The sequence below is a fragment of the Equus caballus genome, chromosome 14 (assembly GCF_041296265.1).
Source record: "Equus caballus isolate H_3958 breed thoroughbred chromosome 14, TB-T2T, whole genome shotgun sequence".
Classification (NCBI taxonomy): domain Eukaryota; kingdom Metazoa; phylum Chordata; class Mammalia; order Perissodactyla; family Equidae; genus Equus; species Equus caballus.
The window spans coordinates 67,323,183-67,340,823 of record NC_091697.1 but is presented as its reverse complement, the minus strand read 5'-3'; the positions used below and the strand labels follow the sequence as shown (position 1 = coordinate 67,340,823).

General features: G+C 34.5%; 1 protein-coding gene across 1 annotated transcript in view; it reads left to right on the top strand.

Moving 5' to 3' along the window:
* SRFBP1 (serum response factor binding protein 1) overlaps positions 1 to 17,641 on the top strand; it is a 68,585-nt gene that overhangs the window by 34,623 nt on the left and 16,321 nt on the right. Inside the window, exon 4 of the mRNA XM_001503340.6 lies at positions 11,934 to 12,005. Coding sequence (XP_001503390.2) covers positions 11,934 to 12,005 — 72 coding nt within the window. The remainder of the gene's footprint in view (positions 1 to 11,933; positions 12,006 to 17,641) is intronic.

Genomic DNA, 17,641 nt, shown 5'->3' with positions numbered 1-17,641 from the left:
TTGGTTACTTTGGTTCTGATCTGGGTCCCTGATCTTTGGTTCACCTGGGTCTCGTGTTCCTCTTTGGGCTCTCCGCAGGCTTAGATGCTGTTGTCCTGTGCACCACCTGCACTGCTGTTCCCCAGTTGTCTGGGGCTGCTGGTTGCACTGTTGGCAGGGGTGCTGGGTTCATGAGTGTTGCTGTCATTGGCAGGGACCCAGGGACCTATGTGCAGCCCCCCTGCTGGTGGAGTTGGTGTTGGAGGTACTGCCACTGCTCCACCAACCATCGCAAGGCGGGCCACTGCTGCCACTCTGCAGGCTTTTGCTCACACTTATGGGGCTGCCACCAGCTGTCACCCCACCAGCATTTGCACACATGGAGTTGGCCTGTACTCACCTCCACTGACAGACGTGTGAGCTGTTGCATGAGGATCTGCACCCTGGATCTTTGCTGCCAGGGGAGGGAGAGGGCCTGTTCCGCTAGTTCCACTGCTTCCTTGGGATCCAGTTCTCCTACCTTCAGATGTATAGCTGTCTGGATCTCTTAGGCGTCCTGTTGTGCTGTGTAGGGTATCCTCTGTTGGTTGATGGAAGTCTGTTTCATTGTAATTCACAGGGGAGAGACAAAGGGAACCACTCACTCTGCCATGATGCTGACATCACTCTCAGCAAGGATACTGTTTTATGCAACAACTTCACATCCCAGACTTACACATTACAGTCATGCATCGCTTAACAATAGAGATACATCTGAGAAATAGTCATTAGGAGATTTCATCATTACACGAACATCAGATTGTACTTCACAAACTTAGGTGGGATAATGTACTACACACCTAGCTTATATGGTACTAATCTTATGGGACCACCATCATATATGCAGTCTGTTGTTAACCAAATCCTCGTTATGTGGCTCGTGACTGCACTTGTAGCACTAGAAAACTCAACTTCAGATGTAAGAACATTGCTGCTCAGCTATTCACAATAGCCAAGACATGGAAACAATCTAAGTGCCCACTGACCAATGATTTGATAAAGAAGATGTGGTATATATATACACCCACACACAATGGAATACTACTCAGCCATAAAAACAGACAAAATCATCCCATTTGCAACAACATGCATGGACCTGGAGGGTATTATGCTAAGTGAAATAAGCCAGACTGAGAAAGACAAACACCATATGATCTCACTTATATGTGGAATATAAACAAACACATAAACAAAGAAAATAGTTCAGTGGTTACTAGGGGAAGGGGGGTAGAGGGTGGGCACAAGAGGTGAAAGAGAGCACCTATGTGGTGACAGACAAGAAATAATGTACAATTGAAATTTCACAATGATGTAAACTATTATGAATCTCAATTGAAAAAATAAAATTTAAAAAAGAACATTGCTGCTCATAAACAACTTAATAATAATATTAGTTATTAATTATTGAGTGCCTACTCTGTGCCAGGCTCTTTGCTAATGCTAATGCCTACATATCTTATCCCTAATCCTCACAGTAGCTGTTAAATGTTCCTTTTTAGCCCCACTTTACTAATGTAGAAACTGAGGGTTTTAAGGTTAATTGCTATGCCCAAAGTCACATTACTAGAGCTTTGCAAAGCCAGGATTCAATCCGTATCTGTCTGAATCAATAGTCCATGTTTTTAATACTCTACTAACATGATCAATTTAAGTATTGAGTGCATAATTTTATCAAGAATAATTAGCCATTATAGAGAAATGTGCTTTTGCATTATAATTTTAATGATCACTATTAATTGAAATGTGAAAATAATAGTGAAGTAATATATCATCATTGCCTCTTGGAAGGAAAAATAGAACTTGTTTGTTATGTGACATAATTAGAATAGTTGGGCCTTGGGAAAGATAGAAAATGCCTCATTATCCATAAATGATTTTGTGTGTGCATTTAACATTTAGAAATAATATCTGGAAGCTAAATACCAAGATAGTTGATTTCCTTGGGACCATGGATTAACAGCAATGATTAGGTTTCAAAAAATTTTTATTTCCTTCCCAAATTTGGCATATATTTTAAACAAATTTGAATGTAACATGATTACAGTATTAATTAATGTAAGCTCTTTAAAGTGTTAACACATGGAAATAGAATTAAGGAATGAATATGGATTTTATTGTCATTTGTGCCCTTGAAAAAGATTACTGGAAATGTGAAGGTTCTAGAGAAAATATTTTGAAGGAATTAGAACTTGTAATGACAAGTAATTTGACAGCCTTGAGACTTCAAAAGATTGTCACTTTTTCTTTCAGTTTAAGACCACTCTCTTTTAACACATTCTTATATCCCTTTTAGCACATCCCTATGTCTTAGTCATAATTCCAAAATTATAGAGAAAGACTGTCTCAGTCACCTAATATAATTTCCCTAAGGCCTTTTGATGAATTTCCTAGGTGATTTACTGTTTGGGAAAAATGTGACATGGTCTTATGTAATTGTTTATTAAGTTTGAGGTTTTCTTTCTTTCTTTTTTTTTTAACTCTTTGGGGTTGGGCAAGGAAAACGACCAAGTGTATGTAGATAAAATATTTTAGGAGTATAAAAGTGAATATAATACAGTCATATCAAGCTATATTTTGTCCTCTTTTTATTTGATATACTGAATAATAATAAGACCTGTATACCTCACTTCCACTAATTATTTTTATTCTTAACATGTTATCCTGAGAAGACATAAAAATATAGTAGTTTTAAGTATTTCATTTAATCTTTATAAATTTGCTGCAAAATTATGCCCTTTTAAACAAATGTTTGGATTCCAGTTCAAAAATAGTAAACTTTTTCTCCCCAAGCCCAGCTATTTTGCTAGGAGAGAATCTCTAGAATGATTAGAAGACTTTCTGCTCTGACTTATTCTTTAAAATGCATAAGTATTCTATGGGGAATCTTCAGGTTGATGTAATTGCTGGACCTCATATCATCTGCTTGCCTCTTTGAACATGACAGAAGTGGGTGATTTTATTTTTTTTGGCATAAAAGTTGTGATCATGGTTAATCATGTGGTTAAACAAGCTATTTTGTTGTATTTTCTAAAAGGTATTTCTACTGTGAGAGACAGAACTATATAATGATAAGGAGGTTTTGGAGCTCTATTTGACTAAATTATTTGATAATGTTTTTGATTAGTTAACTTCTGCTTTTTAAGTGAAATGCAAATCTTTGGACTATTGAATTATACAAGATGTTTTTAGCTTTTGCTCACTGAAATTATAATTATTTTCGTATCAGTAATTATTATATCTCGATGGAAATAATTTATAGTTGAAATGTGCATTCAGGTTAGTTTTTAAAGTATGAAAATTCAACTTTAAACGTGAAAGTCATCTTGGAACTAAAGTACTATTTGTAGACATTTAGTAATTCTTAAACTGGCTGCGAGCAAAGACCTGACACTAGTAAAATTTCCTAGTAGTAAACCTACTTTGTTTTATTATATCATTCTCCTGTTCAAGAATCTAAATTAACTTCCTATTGTCTGCCAGAACGGGTCTAATTCCTCATGAGTATTAAAAGTTTTATCAATTGGCCCCTCTCATCCAGCCAACTTTATCTCTCATCCACATTTCTGTCTACATGCTACCATCAACATTATAATCCCCTACGCATACTTTGTGCATTCCTGTTTTTAAGTTTCTCTGGCTTTAACTGATAGCAAGGCAGCATTCACAACCACCTCATACATACTCTTATAAAACCAGGGTGAATCATTGTCACAATCTTTACCAACATCTAAAACAGTAGTTTTGTTGGGGGAGGCAGGGGATAGATGCATGAAGATTCATTCGTGGGGACATTTATCATAGTGGATGGGAGGTTTGTGCAATTTGAGAAATGTCCCCCAGTAATTTGGGTATCTTTTTATTATTCCTACCATTGAAAGCTACACCACCAAACAGTTGATTGCATTGCATCTACCTTTGTGTTATTTATTATCTCAGATCATTTGCATATTATTTCAAAAATTAAACTGCATTTTTTTGGTTGTCTTTTTACACAATGCCTTGTCTTCTGCAAAATGGAAAGTTCTCAGTAACATATTTCAAATATTAACATACACATCTATAATAAATAGATTTTTAAAGAGGTTATAGGAAAGTACCATTAAGTTTTTCTAATCAAAATTAAAATAAATCTTGGATGGGCCCCGTGGCATAGTCGTTAAGTTCAACTCACTCTGCTTCAGTGGCCTAGGTTCATGGGTTCAGATCCCAGGTGTGGACCTACACCACTCGTCAGCCATGCTGTGATGGCAACCCACATGTGAAATAGAGGAAGATTGAAGAGAGAGAGAGGAAGATTGACAACAGATATTAGCTTAAGGTGAATCTTAGGGAAAAAAACTGATAAATCTCTATCAAAGTTGTTTGTGAATTTTTAGTTTTTTCCCCTTGTCCTCCATCTAATAATAATGTTTAAGACTTTGTTATTAGTTCATTTTTCATTTCAGGTTTAAAAATGTGAATTTCAAATAGTAAGTTTTGTGAAGTAAAATCAGCAATGTGTTGATAACTTTTAAGATGTAGCAGAGTGTAATTACAAAAGCAAAGAAGAATAAAGCCACTTGTGTCATTTCCTGAAATTTTTAACAAGTTGGGTTGATACTGTTTGTGTATCATTAACTAATTGTGTGTCTTTGAGTCTGTTTATTCATGTTAAAAGTGGAAATAATTCCTGTTTAACTTCTTTGCTGTGGGGATTTAGTAAATTATGCAATATCTGTGTTGCTAGCATAGTACTCTTTCAATGTATTTTTTAAGATTTTGAATCTCTGTAATCTTTTACTCCATATAAATGGCACAGATGAGGTATTTAAGATAGCCATTGCCTTCCATACGGTTTTGAAAAGTTATGCCAAAACTGTTCAATGACAGAGAGATCCTGAACAGAGACCGTTTGGAGATCTACTATACCACACAGTCCACCATCATTGTCCATGTTGCATTGTGACTTTAGGCCAGAAGCCGAAATCATTCTTGTTATTTTAGTTAGTATTGTAGGATTCAAAAAACAAGTTTTACCTGATAATATGTAGTCCTGTACTTTGCTAGAAAAGTTCACACACTTTTATAATGTCATCTCAGAGCCATCCTCATGACCAAAACTCTTTATTTCAGCTCAATAAAAATATATTAGACCTGTACGTTATATGCCAAATACTCTGCTAGTTTATAGAAATATGGAAATTAATATGATGTTTGCCCTTGAGAAGCTTATAGTCTAATGAGAGAGATGGACATGTGAACAGAGTTTCACTACAATATATACAACACTGACAGGTGTATTGGAGAAGGGCTACTCAGTACTGCTTCGAGGATTCGAGGAAGGCTTCCTGTGGCAAGAAGCTGAGTCTTAAAAGGTGACTGACTGTAACTGAAGAAGTTGTAGAATGGAGACTTAAATTTATATTGCTTTATTGTTTTCGTTTTGAAAAATTTGTAAAGGAAATACTTGTAGAATCAAGAAATCCAAAGTTTTTATTTTACTTGTTTCCCTACATGAAGTTCTGTGTTAGGTGTGATAGCGATTTAGATTCACATCTCAATATGGACAAGAGTAAAGATTAACTGGGGTTTTGGGGGTTTGGGAGTTTTTTGTTTTTTTGTTTTTGGTGAGGAAGATTAGCCCTGAGCTAACATCCACTGCCGATCCTCCTCTTTTCTTGGCTGGGGAAGATTGGCCTTGAGCTAACATCTGTTCCCATCTTCCTCTATTTTATATGTGGGACACCTGCCACAGCATGGCTTGATAAGCGATGTGTAGGTCTGCACCTGGGATCCAAACCTATGAACCTCGGTCTGACGAAGTGGAGCATGTGAACTTTACCACTACTCCACCAGGCTGGCCCCATGTTTTTTTGTTTTTAATTTAGAAAATTAAAAAATAAGAAACTTGAATAAAAGACATAGTTATTAAATGTACTGTCTGCCATCGTTCCTGAACAGGGACATTGTTTACTAGCAGGTCTGGGTTATGTTATACCCAATATTGAGATGACTGAGATACTCAGTTTAACAATTTATAATACCTAACAAGTAAAAATAACTTCAGTTTTCATTCTTTCCACAAGTATTTTTGAGCATTTACCAAATGCCATGTACTTTACTAAGCACTTATGATATGTCTGAGAAAAAATGTTTCCTGATCTTTTATAATTTATTTTTTAGGAAGATTGGGGAAGACAGCATAATAAATAAGTTAATTATTTATTATATTAGTAGATTTTATGCTGTGGAAAAAACAGAGCAGACTAGAAAGAATTAAGAGAGATGATGTGAAATAGTCAGCTTGATGTAGGTCTGGAGTGGAGAAGAGAGATTTGGGCTAGAGATAGAGACTTTTGGAAGTTATTGACATGTGCATGATATTTAAAGTCATGAGGCTGGTTGAAATCACAAAGTATTAGGGAATAGTGAAGAGAAGAGCACCAAGAATAGAATCCTAGACAGCTCTTAAGCTAAAGAGAAGAGGAAGAACTAGAAAAGCAGGCTAAGAAAGAGCAACCAAGAGTATGGGTCCTGTAAGTCAAATGAAGAAAGTATATTAAGGAGAAAGGAGGAATTAACTTGTTAAAAGTTGATGATAGGACAAGGAAGGGAAGAGTCAGATGGTACTGATATGTCAAATAAGAGGAATACTGAGACCCGTTTATTAGATTTAGCGACATGGAGATCGTTAGTGACTCTTAGAAGGATGGGATTGGTGGAGTAATTGGGACAAAAGCTTGCTTGACGTGGATTTAGGAGAAAATATAGAGCATTTGGAGACAGCAAGAATAGGCAAGTGTTATAATTAGGGTGGCCGTATGACCAGATTTCCCTGGGGTTCTCCTGGTAATCACCACTTGTCCCAGCATAATTTTTAATAGAGCCTCATTTCACTCTCACATGGGTCCTGGCTTGAACAACAAATTACATGGTCAACGTGATGATGATTCATTGCTATTATTATTCTTTTTGACACCCAAATTTGACCACTAGTGGCCCTTCCAGGCTAGCTTATATGACTTTTTGAGAGAACCCAATTAGTTCTTCTTTTTCTGGCATAACAAAGTGTGGCAGGGATTATGCTTTTCCTACCCAGATCTGTAATCAGCCATTTCTTTAAGAAGCCCTGCTTCATTTTAGTGGTATTTAGAAACCAAGAGTTGAAACATAGATTTTGATTGGGGAGAAAGGGATTGAGAAAGATAGGTGACCAGTTAGAGAAAGGCATGCCACAAAAAAAAAAAAAAATTTAAAAAGCAGACAGTGTACCAAAGATTCTGAGATGGGAGAATAGAAAATTTATTCAGGAAATTCTCTAGAGGTAAAACTGAATGGATGACATATGAGGTTCCGAAAAGAAGTGTATTATGATATTAGAGCAGGAAGATACATTGAGACCAGATAATGAAAGAATTTAAGTATCCGAATGAGGATCTTTGACTTCCTTCTATATTTAGGATGGTGACTTATGGGTCTTGGAGTTACTGGTCCTGGAAACAGGAAACTCAGTAAGGCTATTGTAGTCCACACAATCTATAATGAAGTCCTGAATCTATGGGTAAGATCATGGTAATCCAGAGGAAGGAACCAAATTCAACAGACACTGCAGCAGAGAAAGCAAAAAAGGGGAGGGGAGCGTGACAGAAGCATGACTAAGAAGCACACAGTGTCAGATGACTCTGAGCTGTCTAACCTAAGCAGCAGAGGCTGGAGATGCCATTAATTGCCATAGAGAACAGAGGAATAGGTGAAGGAGGAAGACAGAGAGATTTTATTTGGAAAAATCCTTGGCAATATGATGACAGAGTATAACCTTATTAAAGTTCCATCTGGTAGAACTGTATTTAGGAAACAGTAGAACAATATTTAGGAAATAAGGTTTTTGTTGTCACTGAAAGGTAACCATAATGAGATTCCCATCTGTGGAAAAGCATACAGATTTGGATATCAGTAGCTCTCTCACGAGTTATTTCAGATTCTTTATTTCAGAGAAATGCATTTCTTGCCTCATTTCCAAATAGAACAAAAAGAATCTCCAAGAATCTGTACTTTTCTTGGCATTTTGTAATTTCTTGTGTTGGTGATTAACCCCTCATAATCTAAGCACCGTCTCCAATTTTATTCACATTTTGGAAAATACGAACATGTTTTATATTTTATTAAGTTAAAAATGTCAGCATGGTTACAGCCTCTAAGTTACTTTTTGTCTTGACCCAGACAAGACAGCCTGATACAGAATAATTTGGTTGCAAACATACTTTCCCCACTTAAGCAGAGACAGCACTACACAGGTTATCTAGTTTTGAGTCAGTATATTCGATTGTTCAAACAAAATTCTCTGGAGAGAAGAAAGACAAGGAGATAACCATATAAACAAAATTGGGATTACCTAATTCCAATTAAATTTGCTGTTCTGAATATAAGCAAAGCAGTAGCATCTGGCACTGTGAAACAGGGAACTGGAATATTCTGATGGATCCAGTTATTAGTGGATGACTGTCTTTAATGTAGGAAACTTGAGCAATGATAACTTAATGTGATTAGGAAGGAATTAAAACAATGTCTAATTTATCACCACCAACAACAGGATATGGCACAAAGCAAGATGTGGGCATTCTAGTCCTAGCCATATTGTAATACCTTGAATGGATCTCTTAAATTTTCTTGGATTATCATTTTCCTCTTCTATAAAATTGAATGGGTCAAGGATCCCCAAGACTACCCTGAGGCTCGGTGATCCACTAGAAGCATTCACAGGACTCAGCAAAGCTTTTATACTCAAGTTATGGTTTATTAAAGATTAAAATCAGCAAAAAGAGAAGTCAAATGGGGGAAGTCTAGAAGAAACTAGGCGTAAGTTTACTTCTCCCACGATAGTCACATGGACACACTCCCAGCAATGATATGTGACAACACTTGCAAAACCAAGCAGCTCACTTGAGCCTTGGTGCCCAGGGTTTTTATTGGGAGCCTGCCACATAGGCAGGAATTACCTCGATAATCCAGGATAATATCCACATCTTAAAATCATTTCATTATTGATCATTCCAGGTCACTTTAGCTAGGTACATAACAAGCCCTTTTGTTAAGTTTTTTGTTTGGTGGTTTTTTCCCGGAAAGTTTTTTGAAATTATAGTTCTAAGTATTGGTTTTCTTCTATTGTTTAGTTTTTCTTCGTCAGAGACCCCAGTTATACATATGTGGGATCATCCTTTCCATCCTTTTTTTTTCTTTATTTCAGTTTCGTTTTCTTGACTTTCTTTAGTGTCTCTTATTGAATTTTTCTTTGAATCTGTTCTCCCTTTCTGAGATGATGTTTCTTTTCCTTGAGTGTATTTCCTAAGCTTTATCAACTGTGGGGCATTTTTGTGTTTTACCTATTTCTGCCGTTAGTGTTTTAATTTCTGACTTTGCATATTTTTAGTATAACCCCAAATGCTTGTTTGAGGCTCCCTAAGTGCAGTTTGGAGGGTTATGTTACAATTGTCTTTTGTTTCATGGTTAGTTTTTTAGTGGAGAATCTATCAGATAAAATGTTTTGATTTACATTTTCTGTTTTCTTCTTCCATTAATTTTATATAAATTAGATTTTTTTCCCTTAATCCCAGCCATTTTGTAGACAAGGTACATCATATGTCAGTATGGTGAAGTGAAATTTTTTAATGGATGATGATAAGGAGGAATTGGTTACATGTCTTTCCTTCTGTCTCTGTAGGGTCCATAATTTCTCTCTCTTTCTTTCCTTATCTTCATCTTTATATCTGAAAGTAGGAACACACTCCCTATTTATCTGATTCTTCTCAGAGCAGTGCTTGTTGAGGCCACTGCCTTCAGAACCACTCACTTTCAAGCCCTTCTCTGTAGCCAGTGCTGTGAGTTACCAAGTCTCAGATTTGTGTTCAGCATTTTGACTTTTTGTAGTAGTTTTTGCTTTCTGGTAGTGCTTTTTGTCTGTCACATGTATGTCTTTCACTCCACTCTCCTCTTTTTCTACCAGTATCTTAATCTTCCATTCTCTGGCTCTCCATATTCACAAGCCTATAGCAGCAGTGAGAGCTCTGTTGAATATGTTGTTAGTTTCTCTATTTAGAGATATTTTGAGGTTGATGGCATCCTCTTATCTCGTGATAATGCTGAAGACATGATTCATGTTTGGTTTTATTTGTATTTCTTGTTGAATTTATTGTTTTGGAGAAAATATGTGTATGAGTTGAGATTTAGAAGACATCATTATCTTCTGTGCTTAAGTTCATTTTAACAATAAAATTTAACCAGTTCACTCTTTAGAATGATTTTTTTTTCTTACAGGGTAGAAAAGGGTGCTTGTAGCCAGCCGTTGACAAAGGCAGGGCAAATCTTAAAAAAGGCAGGACAAATCTTTGGGTTTGTTAACTATAATTTAAATAGTTTTATTAACTTTAAACTGCCTCAGGGAGGCCATCTCCCAAATTAGCTCATCAAGCACCAAAGACATTTTCAGGCAAAATATGTCATGAAACAAATTTTTTTTAATGTATATATATTTATTTATATTTATATTTTTTATATTTTTATTTATTTGTGTGTATATATAATATACACATATGATGTATATATAATATATACACACACAAAATTTAAAAATAAGAGTCTATTATTTATGTACTGTTTTATAGATTTGTTTTACGTACACATTTTTTGCAATTGTATTAGTGTATACAAAATGAAATTGAGTCTTTACTTTCAGAAACAGTGCTTTCTAATCTTTTTGACTTTGGATCATCATTATCAGTGTTTTATTTTTTCCATTCTGCTCTCTTTTCAAAAGCACACTATAGCTCTTTAATACAGAATATGTGGTAATTTTTCAAAAGGAATTACACAAACTAGTATGTACAAGGATAGTCTTCACATTCTTATTTTTAAAAAGATCGAAAGTCCGAAAATATATTAACGTCTGCTACTAAGAGGTTGGTTAGATAAGGGCAGCAATGTAAAAGAATAAAAAAATGGAAATACGTTTGCCCTGTCATTAAATGATAGAGCTAGTTTATAAAATTGCTGTTGCTCCGTTTTTGTTTAAAACATAATTTAAATGTCATTTTCACCTAAATTGTGCACAATTTTTGTCATATCACATTTCTACTTTACTGTCAGTCAATGTTGTTTTAAAATCAACTGTATGATTTTTTTATTTAGCTTTCTTCTAAACAATATTGTGAAAAAAGGCACAAATGTTAATTGTATCTTTTCATGGATATTAGAATAACTTGTTAAGTGTTAATATAGAAAAATTTCATTTTTGTGTGATCTACAGTTGTTCTTCATTCCCTTAGTGGAGTGCATATCAAAGTTAAATTCTCCGAAAGAAAAATGTAGAAGAGTATACGATAAAATTATAGTCATGTAGACATTGCCAGTAATTTTACTTCTTATTCTTTCTGCTTTTCTCTGTTTTTTAATTTTCTAAAATAAATCGGCAATAATTTTGTGCATAATGGAAAAGTATTTTGTGGCTTAGGTTTTATAATCAAGAATCAAAATTAAATATTTTTCTGTAAATCTCTACATTTCTCCATAAATTGATGAAATTGCCAGTCCTGAAATTAAAATAAGTAATAATTTCTTTAAACTTAAGTCTTAAGTTAACATTTTAAATTATTTTAATCTTATTTCAATTAATGTTTTCATTATTCTGGAGATTTTGTGGCTTCCATAGAATCTGAATATAATTGTCTTAAGAAGATTAGCATTTAAATTAATTTTGCTGTGGCTTTTTTCATAGCATGATAATTTCTTAACTGTGATAGGAGTTATTCTCTTCTAAAAATTAAGAATTTGCTTAATATCTCATTTCTTAAAAGCCAAACACGGGAAGAAATTTAACTCAGAATAATAATGACAGTTTAAAATTACACTCATAACTAAAATTATTTTCTTTTATTCTTCTATAGGAATTAAAACCTGATACAGTAACTAAATCTGCTCTTAGTGATGATATCAGCTTTGAAAAAATCTGCAAAAAGGTATATCTACAATGGTTTGTATTTCTTTTGGGAAAAGCTTCTTATATACATTGTTGACTTACTTTTATCTTGTCACTTTTTCCCTTGAAGAGCAAACTAATCAAGAAGTCGGTTACTATTAATATATAATGATTTTTCTGCACTTGTGTTCCAATATTGGCACCAAATAGAATTTTTATGGTAATTTATGAATTTTACATTGCTGTGATAGCATGCCTTCAAGGTCCTTAAAGATGTGTTGAATTTAATGTGGCATTTATGTATTAGATAGCAATTAATCTGTTAATCTTACTAGTTAGAGCAAAGAATCTTTATTTTTATTCTTTTCAAATAATTTTCATGAATATTTTATTTAATCCCTGCATTCACCCTGTGAAAGATTATTTTTACAAATGAGGAAACCAAAGCTCAGGAAGAATGAAATGAGCTGATTAAGGCTGTACCACTGTTACCTGGCGCGGTTAGGACTTTTACCTAGACCTTCTGCTCTTTGGATTTGCCACTCCTGCTTCTTCCTTGCTCTTTCCCCTTCTCATTTCCACCCACTTGGCTGATGGCTGCATAAGACAGTTCCACATGAAAACAGATTTTGCATTGATTGATTTTTCTCTCTTGATTTTCTGTTTTCACTTTCATCAACATTTGCTCTAATTATCTATATTATTTCTTCTTGCATTTGTGTTTACTTTGCTCTTTTTCTAGTTTCTTAATCTGGAAGCTTAAATTAACTACTTTTAGACCTTTCTTTTCTAATGTAAGCATTTAATGCTATAATTTCCCTCTAAGCACTAATTTAGCTCCATCTCATAAATTTGATATGTTGTATTTCCATTTTCTTTGAGTTCAAAATGTTTTAAATTTCCCTTGAAACTTCATTTGACCCATAGTTTAATTAGAACTATGTTGTTTAATTTCTGGACAGAGAGTTTTCCAGGTGTCTTTTTGTTACTGTTTCCTTTATGACTCATGAGCATACTTTTTATGATTTTTATTCTTTTAACTTTGTTGTTTGGGTTCTGGTCCAGAGTATGACTTATCTTGGTGAATATTTCATGTGCACTTGAAAACATATATATTCTCTCGGGATCAGTGTCATACAAATATCAATTAAGGCAAATTGATTGATAGTGTTGTTCAGGTGATTTATAATCTTTACTGATTTTCTGCCTACCTGTTTTATCGATCACTAAGAGAGGTGTGTTGAAATCTCCAACTATCAATGCCAGTTTACCTATTCCAGCCTTAAGGGAAAAATATTCTGATTCTACATTTACGTAGACTAACACTTCTCTACAATTGATGGATTTTAGACATGTTAAATTTTAAAGCATTTTATCCTAAGAAGGCCAGAATATGAAAGGTTTTTGTTTGTTTGAGGGGAGGGAAGATTTGTTGTCGTCGTCATCATCCTTGTCAGAAAAACAACACCAAAGTCATAAACATGACTTTACAGCAGCCTGTTTTATACTAGCATAGTTCTACAGTAAATATTCGTGTTTCATAGAATTCACTCATAAAGAGAGGGAAAAAGTTTAGCCCTATTATAGTTTTAAACTTGTGGTGTGGTCAGTATCTCAGACAAAATAATGACATGTTAAATGGAATATTGGTAATTGTATAAAAATATGGCAGAATATATTCTTGTTTTCTCTTGAGAGTTTAGAAAAATGATAATTTAAGATTTTTACCAGAATAAATATTTTGAACTATGTTGCAGCTAAATTCTAGAATTAATTCATTAATGTTTAATCTGTGGTAAAAGTAAAAAGCAGTTTATTTTTAGTTCCCTAATAATACTATGTTTCCATTTAAACTCTAAGAGTTTAAAACTTGGCAATATTTATTCCTTAATTTTAACTTGAAATTCTCCAAAATAAAATATCCCGTGTCTGGTTTTTTTTTTTTTATCTTCTCAGCTAGTTTGTTTTCACTTTAGAGGGTTAATATTAGTTACTGTATGTGTAATGTATATCAAATCAGTTTTTTAGGGTACGTAAAATAAGTTTTGTAGAGTATCTTCTTCCATTTACAACCCTCTGTTCAGCCTTCCAGGGTGTGAAATGTCATTTATCCTAAAAATGGGGAAACAAGTGTATATATTAGCTTATGGTTATTTTGTAATAGTAAATTCATTTTGCATATGACTAGATTTGTAGTCATGGGATGTATAATAGTAATTCATATAGAAAGTTTAGGGACCGGCCCTGTGGTAGAGTGGTTAAGTTTGTGTACCTGCCTTGGCGGCCGGGGTTTTGCTGGTTTGGATCCTGGGTGTGGACCTAGAACCACTCATCAAGCCATGGTGAGGTGGCGTCCCACATAGCAGAACTAGAAGGACCTACAACAAGAATATACAGCTATATAGTGGGGGGTTTTGGGGAGAAGGAGAGGAAAAAAGATGGGCTACAGATGTTAGCTCAGGGCCAATCTTTAAAAAAAAAAAAGAAAGAAAAAGAAAAAGGAAGTTTAGGATCTGACCGAAATATTGTCAAGTGAAATCTGATTACATTTCTGCCCTTTTTGTACCTTCCTCCAAACAATGAAGGAAAAGAAGGTAGAGAGGGAGGAAGGGAAAACAATTTTGTTTCATCAGAGTTCTTGATGGAACCCTTGAGGGGTATAAAGCCCAGCGAAATTGCTCTGCTTAAGAATCCTTTCATATTCCTCTCATATTCCTCCCAGGCTATTTGATTTAAGCTATTTTGTTACTATTTTATTTGATTTGTGATATTCTTCAATTGCGTTTAGGTTCTTCTGTATCAAAATATCAAAATCTGTTAATAAATTAAACATCTAAAAACAAAATGAGGCAGGCAGCAGAGTGTCCTAGAAGGAGGTCTGATTATTCTTTAGTTTGTCCTAGGAAGGGAGGTCAGTGGATAATCACCAAATAGGAAATAAGTCTGTTACGTAAAGCTCGGCACATTTGAGGCTGTCTGACCATCAGAATAGAAGAACAAATTAATTTGTGTAACATCTTACAGCTTGCACAATTCTCCCGTATACATTCCATCTCGATTGATCTTACAATAATGATCTCATGTAGAAAGCATTCATATGTGCAAAAGAGAGTTATTTTATTTTATTTTTACTTTTTTTTGAGGAAGATTAACCCTGAGCTAACTAATGCCAACCCTCCTCTTTTTGCTGAGGAAGACTGGCCCTGAGCTAACATCCATGCCCATCTTCTTCTACTTTATACGTGGGATGCCTACCACAGCATGGCTTTTGCCAAGGGGTGACATATCTGCACCAGGGATCCCAACCAGCGAACCCTGGGCCGAGAAGCAGAACATGTGCACTTAACTGCTGCGCCACCGGGCCGGCCCCCAGAAGAGAGTTATTTTAAACTACAGGATGAGAGGAAGCAAATTAATATGTGTTAACATCTACCAGTTGCCTGACTCATTAGGTGCTTTATATGTAGCTTTCTCAGGGAAGATAATGATAACCCCATTTAACAGATGAGACAACCAGCCCAGAAAGGTCAAAAATATACCTCTATTCAGTCAGTAGGAAATGGCAGGTCCAAGGTCTAACCCAGGTCTCTGCTACAAAACGAAAGTTTAGGACAAGAGAATAGAATAAGTCCCATATATGTCAGTCTGTGTTTTAGAATCATGCCATCATAGGGATTGTGAGTTCAATGAATGCAGAAATTTCTCCTGTTCCCTTAATGTGGACTCTAGGCCTTAGTTTGCCACAATTCTTCTGATCCAGCTCAATGGACTGTTTCTTATCATCTCCCTAAATGTTTTTAATAGATACAAATGTTAATGTGTTTATATCTTTAGGTAGAAGCTAGAATTGAAATTAAGTCCAATTTAAAATTAAAAGTATTGCTACTAGCATTCCACCTCTACTAGTTCTGGCATTTAGAATTAGTCCGTTTGTTTTAAGCAACATTTCAAAGGAAGGAACATTGCATGTAAAAGAGCTTTTTCATTTTTAGACAGTTGTTTATATTCACATGTACATTCTTAAAATTCTTTTCAAAATTGAACACCAAATACTTTCTGTTCACAATAAACACCCATATGCCAAAATAAAATTTTTCCATTAAAAGATGAGGTGTTTTTCTTTTTTTATTTAATTTATTTGAAATGGAAGAAACTGGAGGTGTGTGAAAACCACAGTTTCCTGAGAATTTTCCATGGCAAACACTATGTCACCTTTAAATAAGGAAAGCTATGGTTTTCTTCATTCTCCCCAATATTGTGAAGACTTTTTCACGCAGGTGTACAAACTCTTTGTTTACAGAGACTACTTAGCCTTTTAAGCTTCAAAATAAATTTCTTTAAATTTCAGCTGTATGACTGTATTTGAAATCCTGTTATCCTCCATAACATTTTCTCTCTCTCCTGTGAAGTTTATCAGATTCTGTCTTAAATTAGTTATGTGTGCATTTGTCTTAACCTTTTAAATTAGAACAAAGTTGTGAGCCTCAAAAAGTTGGTGTTCATGTCCTCATGTTTAAGACCATGCCTTCGTAAACAAGGCCTGTTTCTGTAAAAATAAATATAGATATCAGTAAATATAAGGAGAGCGAGAGAAAGTGAGAAAGGAAGAAGGACAGGAAACAAATAAGGAGAGGTAAAGGATTTAAAGTGTCAAAGCAGGGGCTGCCCTACGTATTAAATACTCCTGAGTTCTTACACCCTGCCCAGTGCCTTAAGCCAAATGTAGACATCTCAAATGGCAGCAGAGACCCAAAACACTGCCCAAGGGGTGAACCTGAGCCCTCTAGCTTCACAAACCTCTTTTTTTACATTTATATTTAATTTCTTTCCAAAAAGATTTGAAGGGGATTTGGAGTTGGGTCACAAAATGAGAGAAAGTTATCTCAAATACTTTAGAAGAAAACTTGTTGAGAATACTAGACAGAATTCAGAAACCTGACTTTGAGTTCTAGCTTGTTCCTAACTGGCTAGGTAATCTTGAAGTCAAGACTGTTAATCTAATTGTTAGATAAAATCTTTAGTCTGTGTTCCCTTTACTTCTTGTTAAGATTTGAATTTAAAAACTTAAGTGAAAGATTTCTAATCGCCTTCTTAAGAATGAAATTACAGAAAGGTTTAAATGTTAAATTTAGTATTTTTTTACTTAAGAGAAATAAAAAAGTTTATTTAAATCATTGCTATAGTTTATAAATTTGGTATTTTTAACTAAGACTTTCTTTAAATCAAACATTTTAAGAACTACATGTATAACATTTTTTATTGGTCTTTTAGAATGAAAAATTAAATCCTTAGTATTTATAAAGCATTTAATTAATGTGTATGTCATTAACAGTTTTTCCATTTGCACAGTTTTTCCCCATTAGAATATTTTTTCTACTCCCCAAATTATAAGCTACTCAGATTTGCAAATCAGTAACAGATGATCAAGAACAGATATGAATTAATTAATAACACCTGGCAACTAAATATAAGGAATTTTGAAGGATCAAATGTACCCTAAGGAGATATATATAATTTCTCTACAATGCATTCTATTTGCAAAGATTCCTGTTTAGCAAAGGGAAAAGGCTTAAATTTCTAGGCGTTTCTGCATTCTCACTAGTGTTGTCTTGCCACTAGCTGCATGGCTTCAGGCAGGTCACTTACCGTCTCTGGCTTTTATTTTTCTCATTTCTC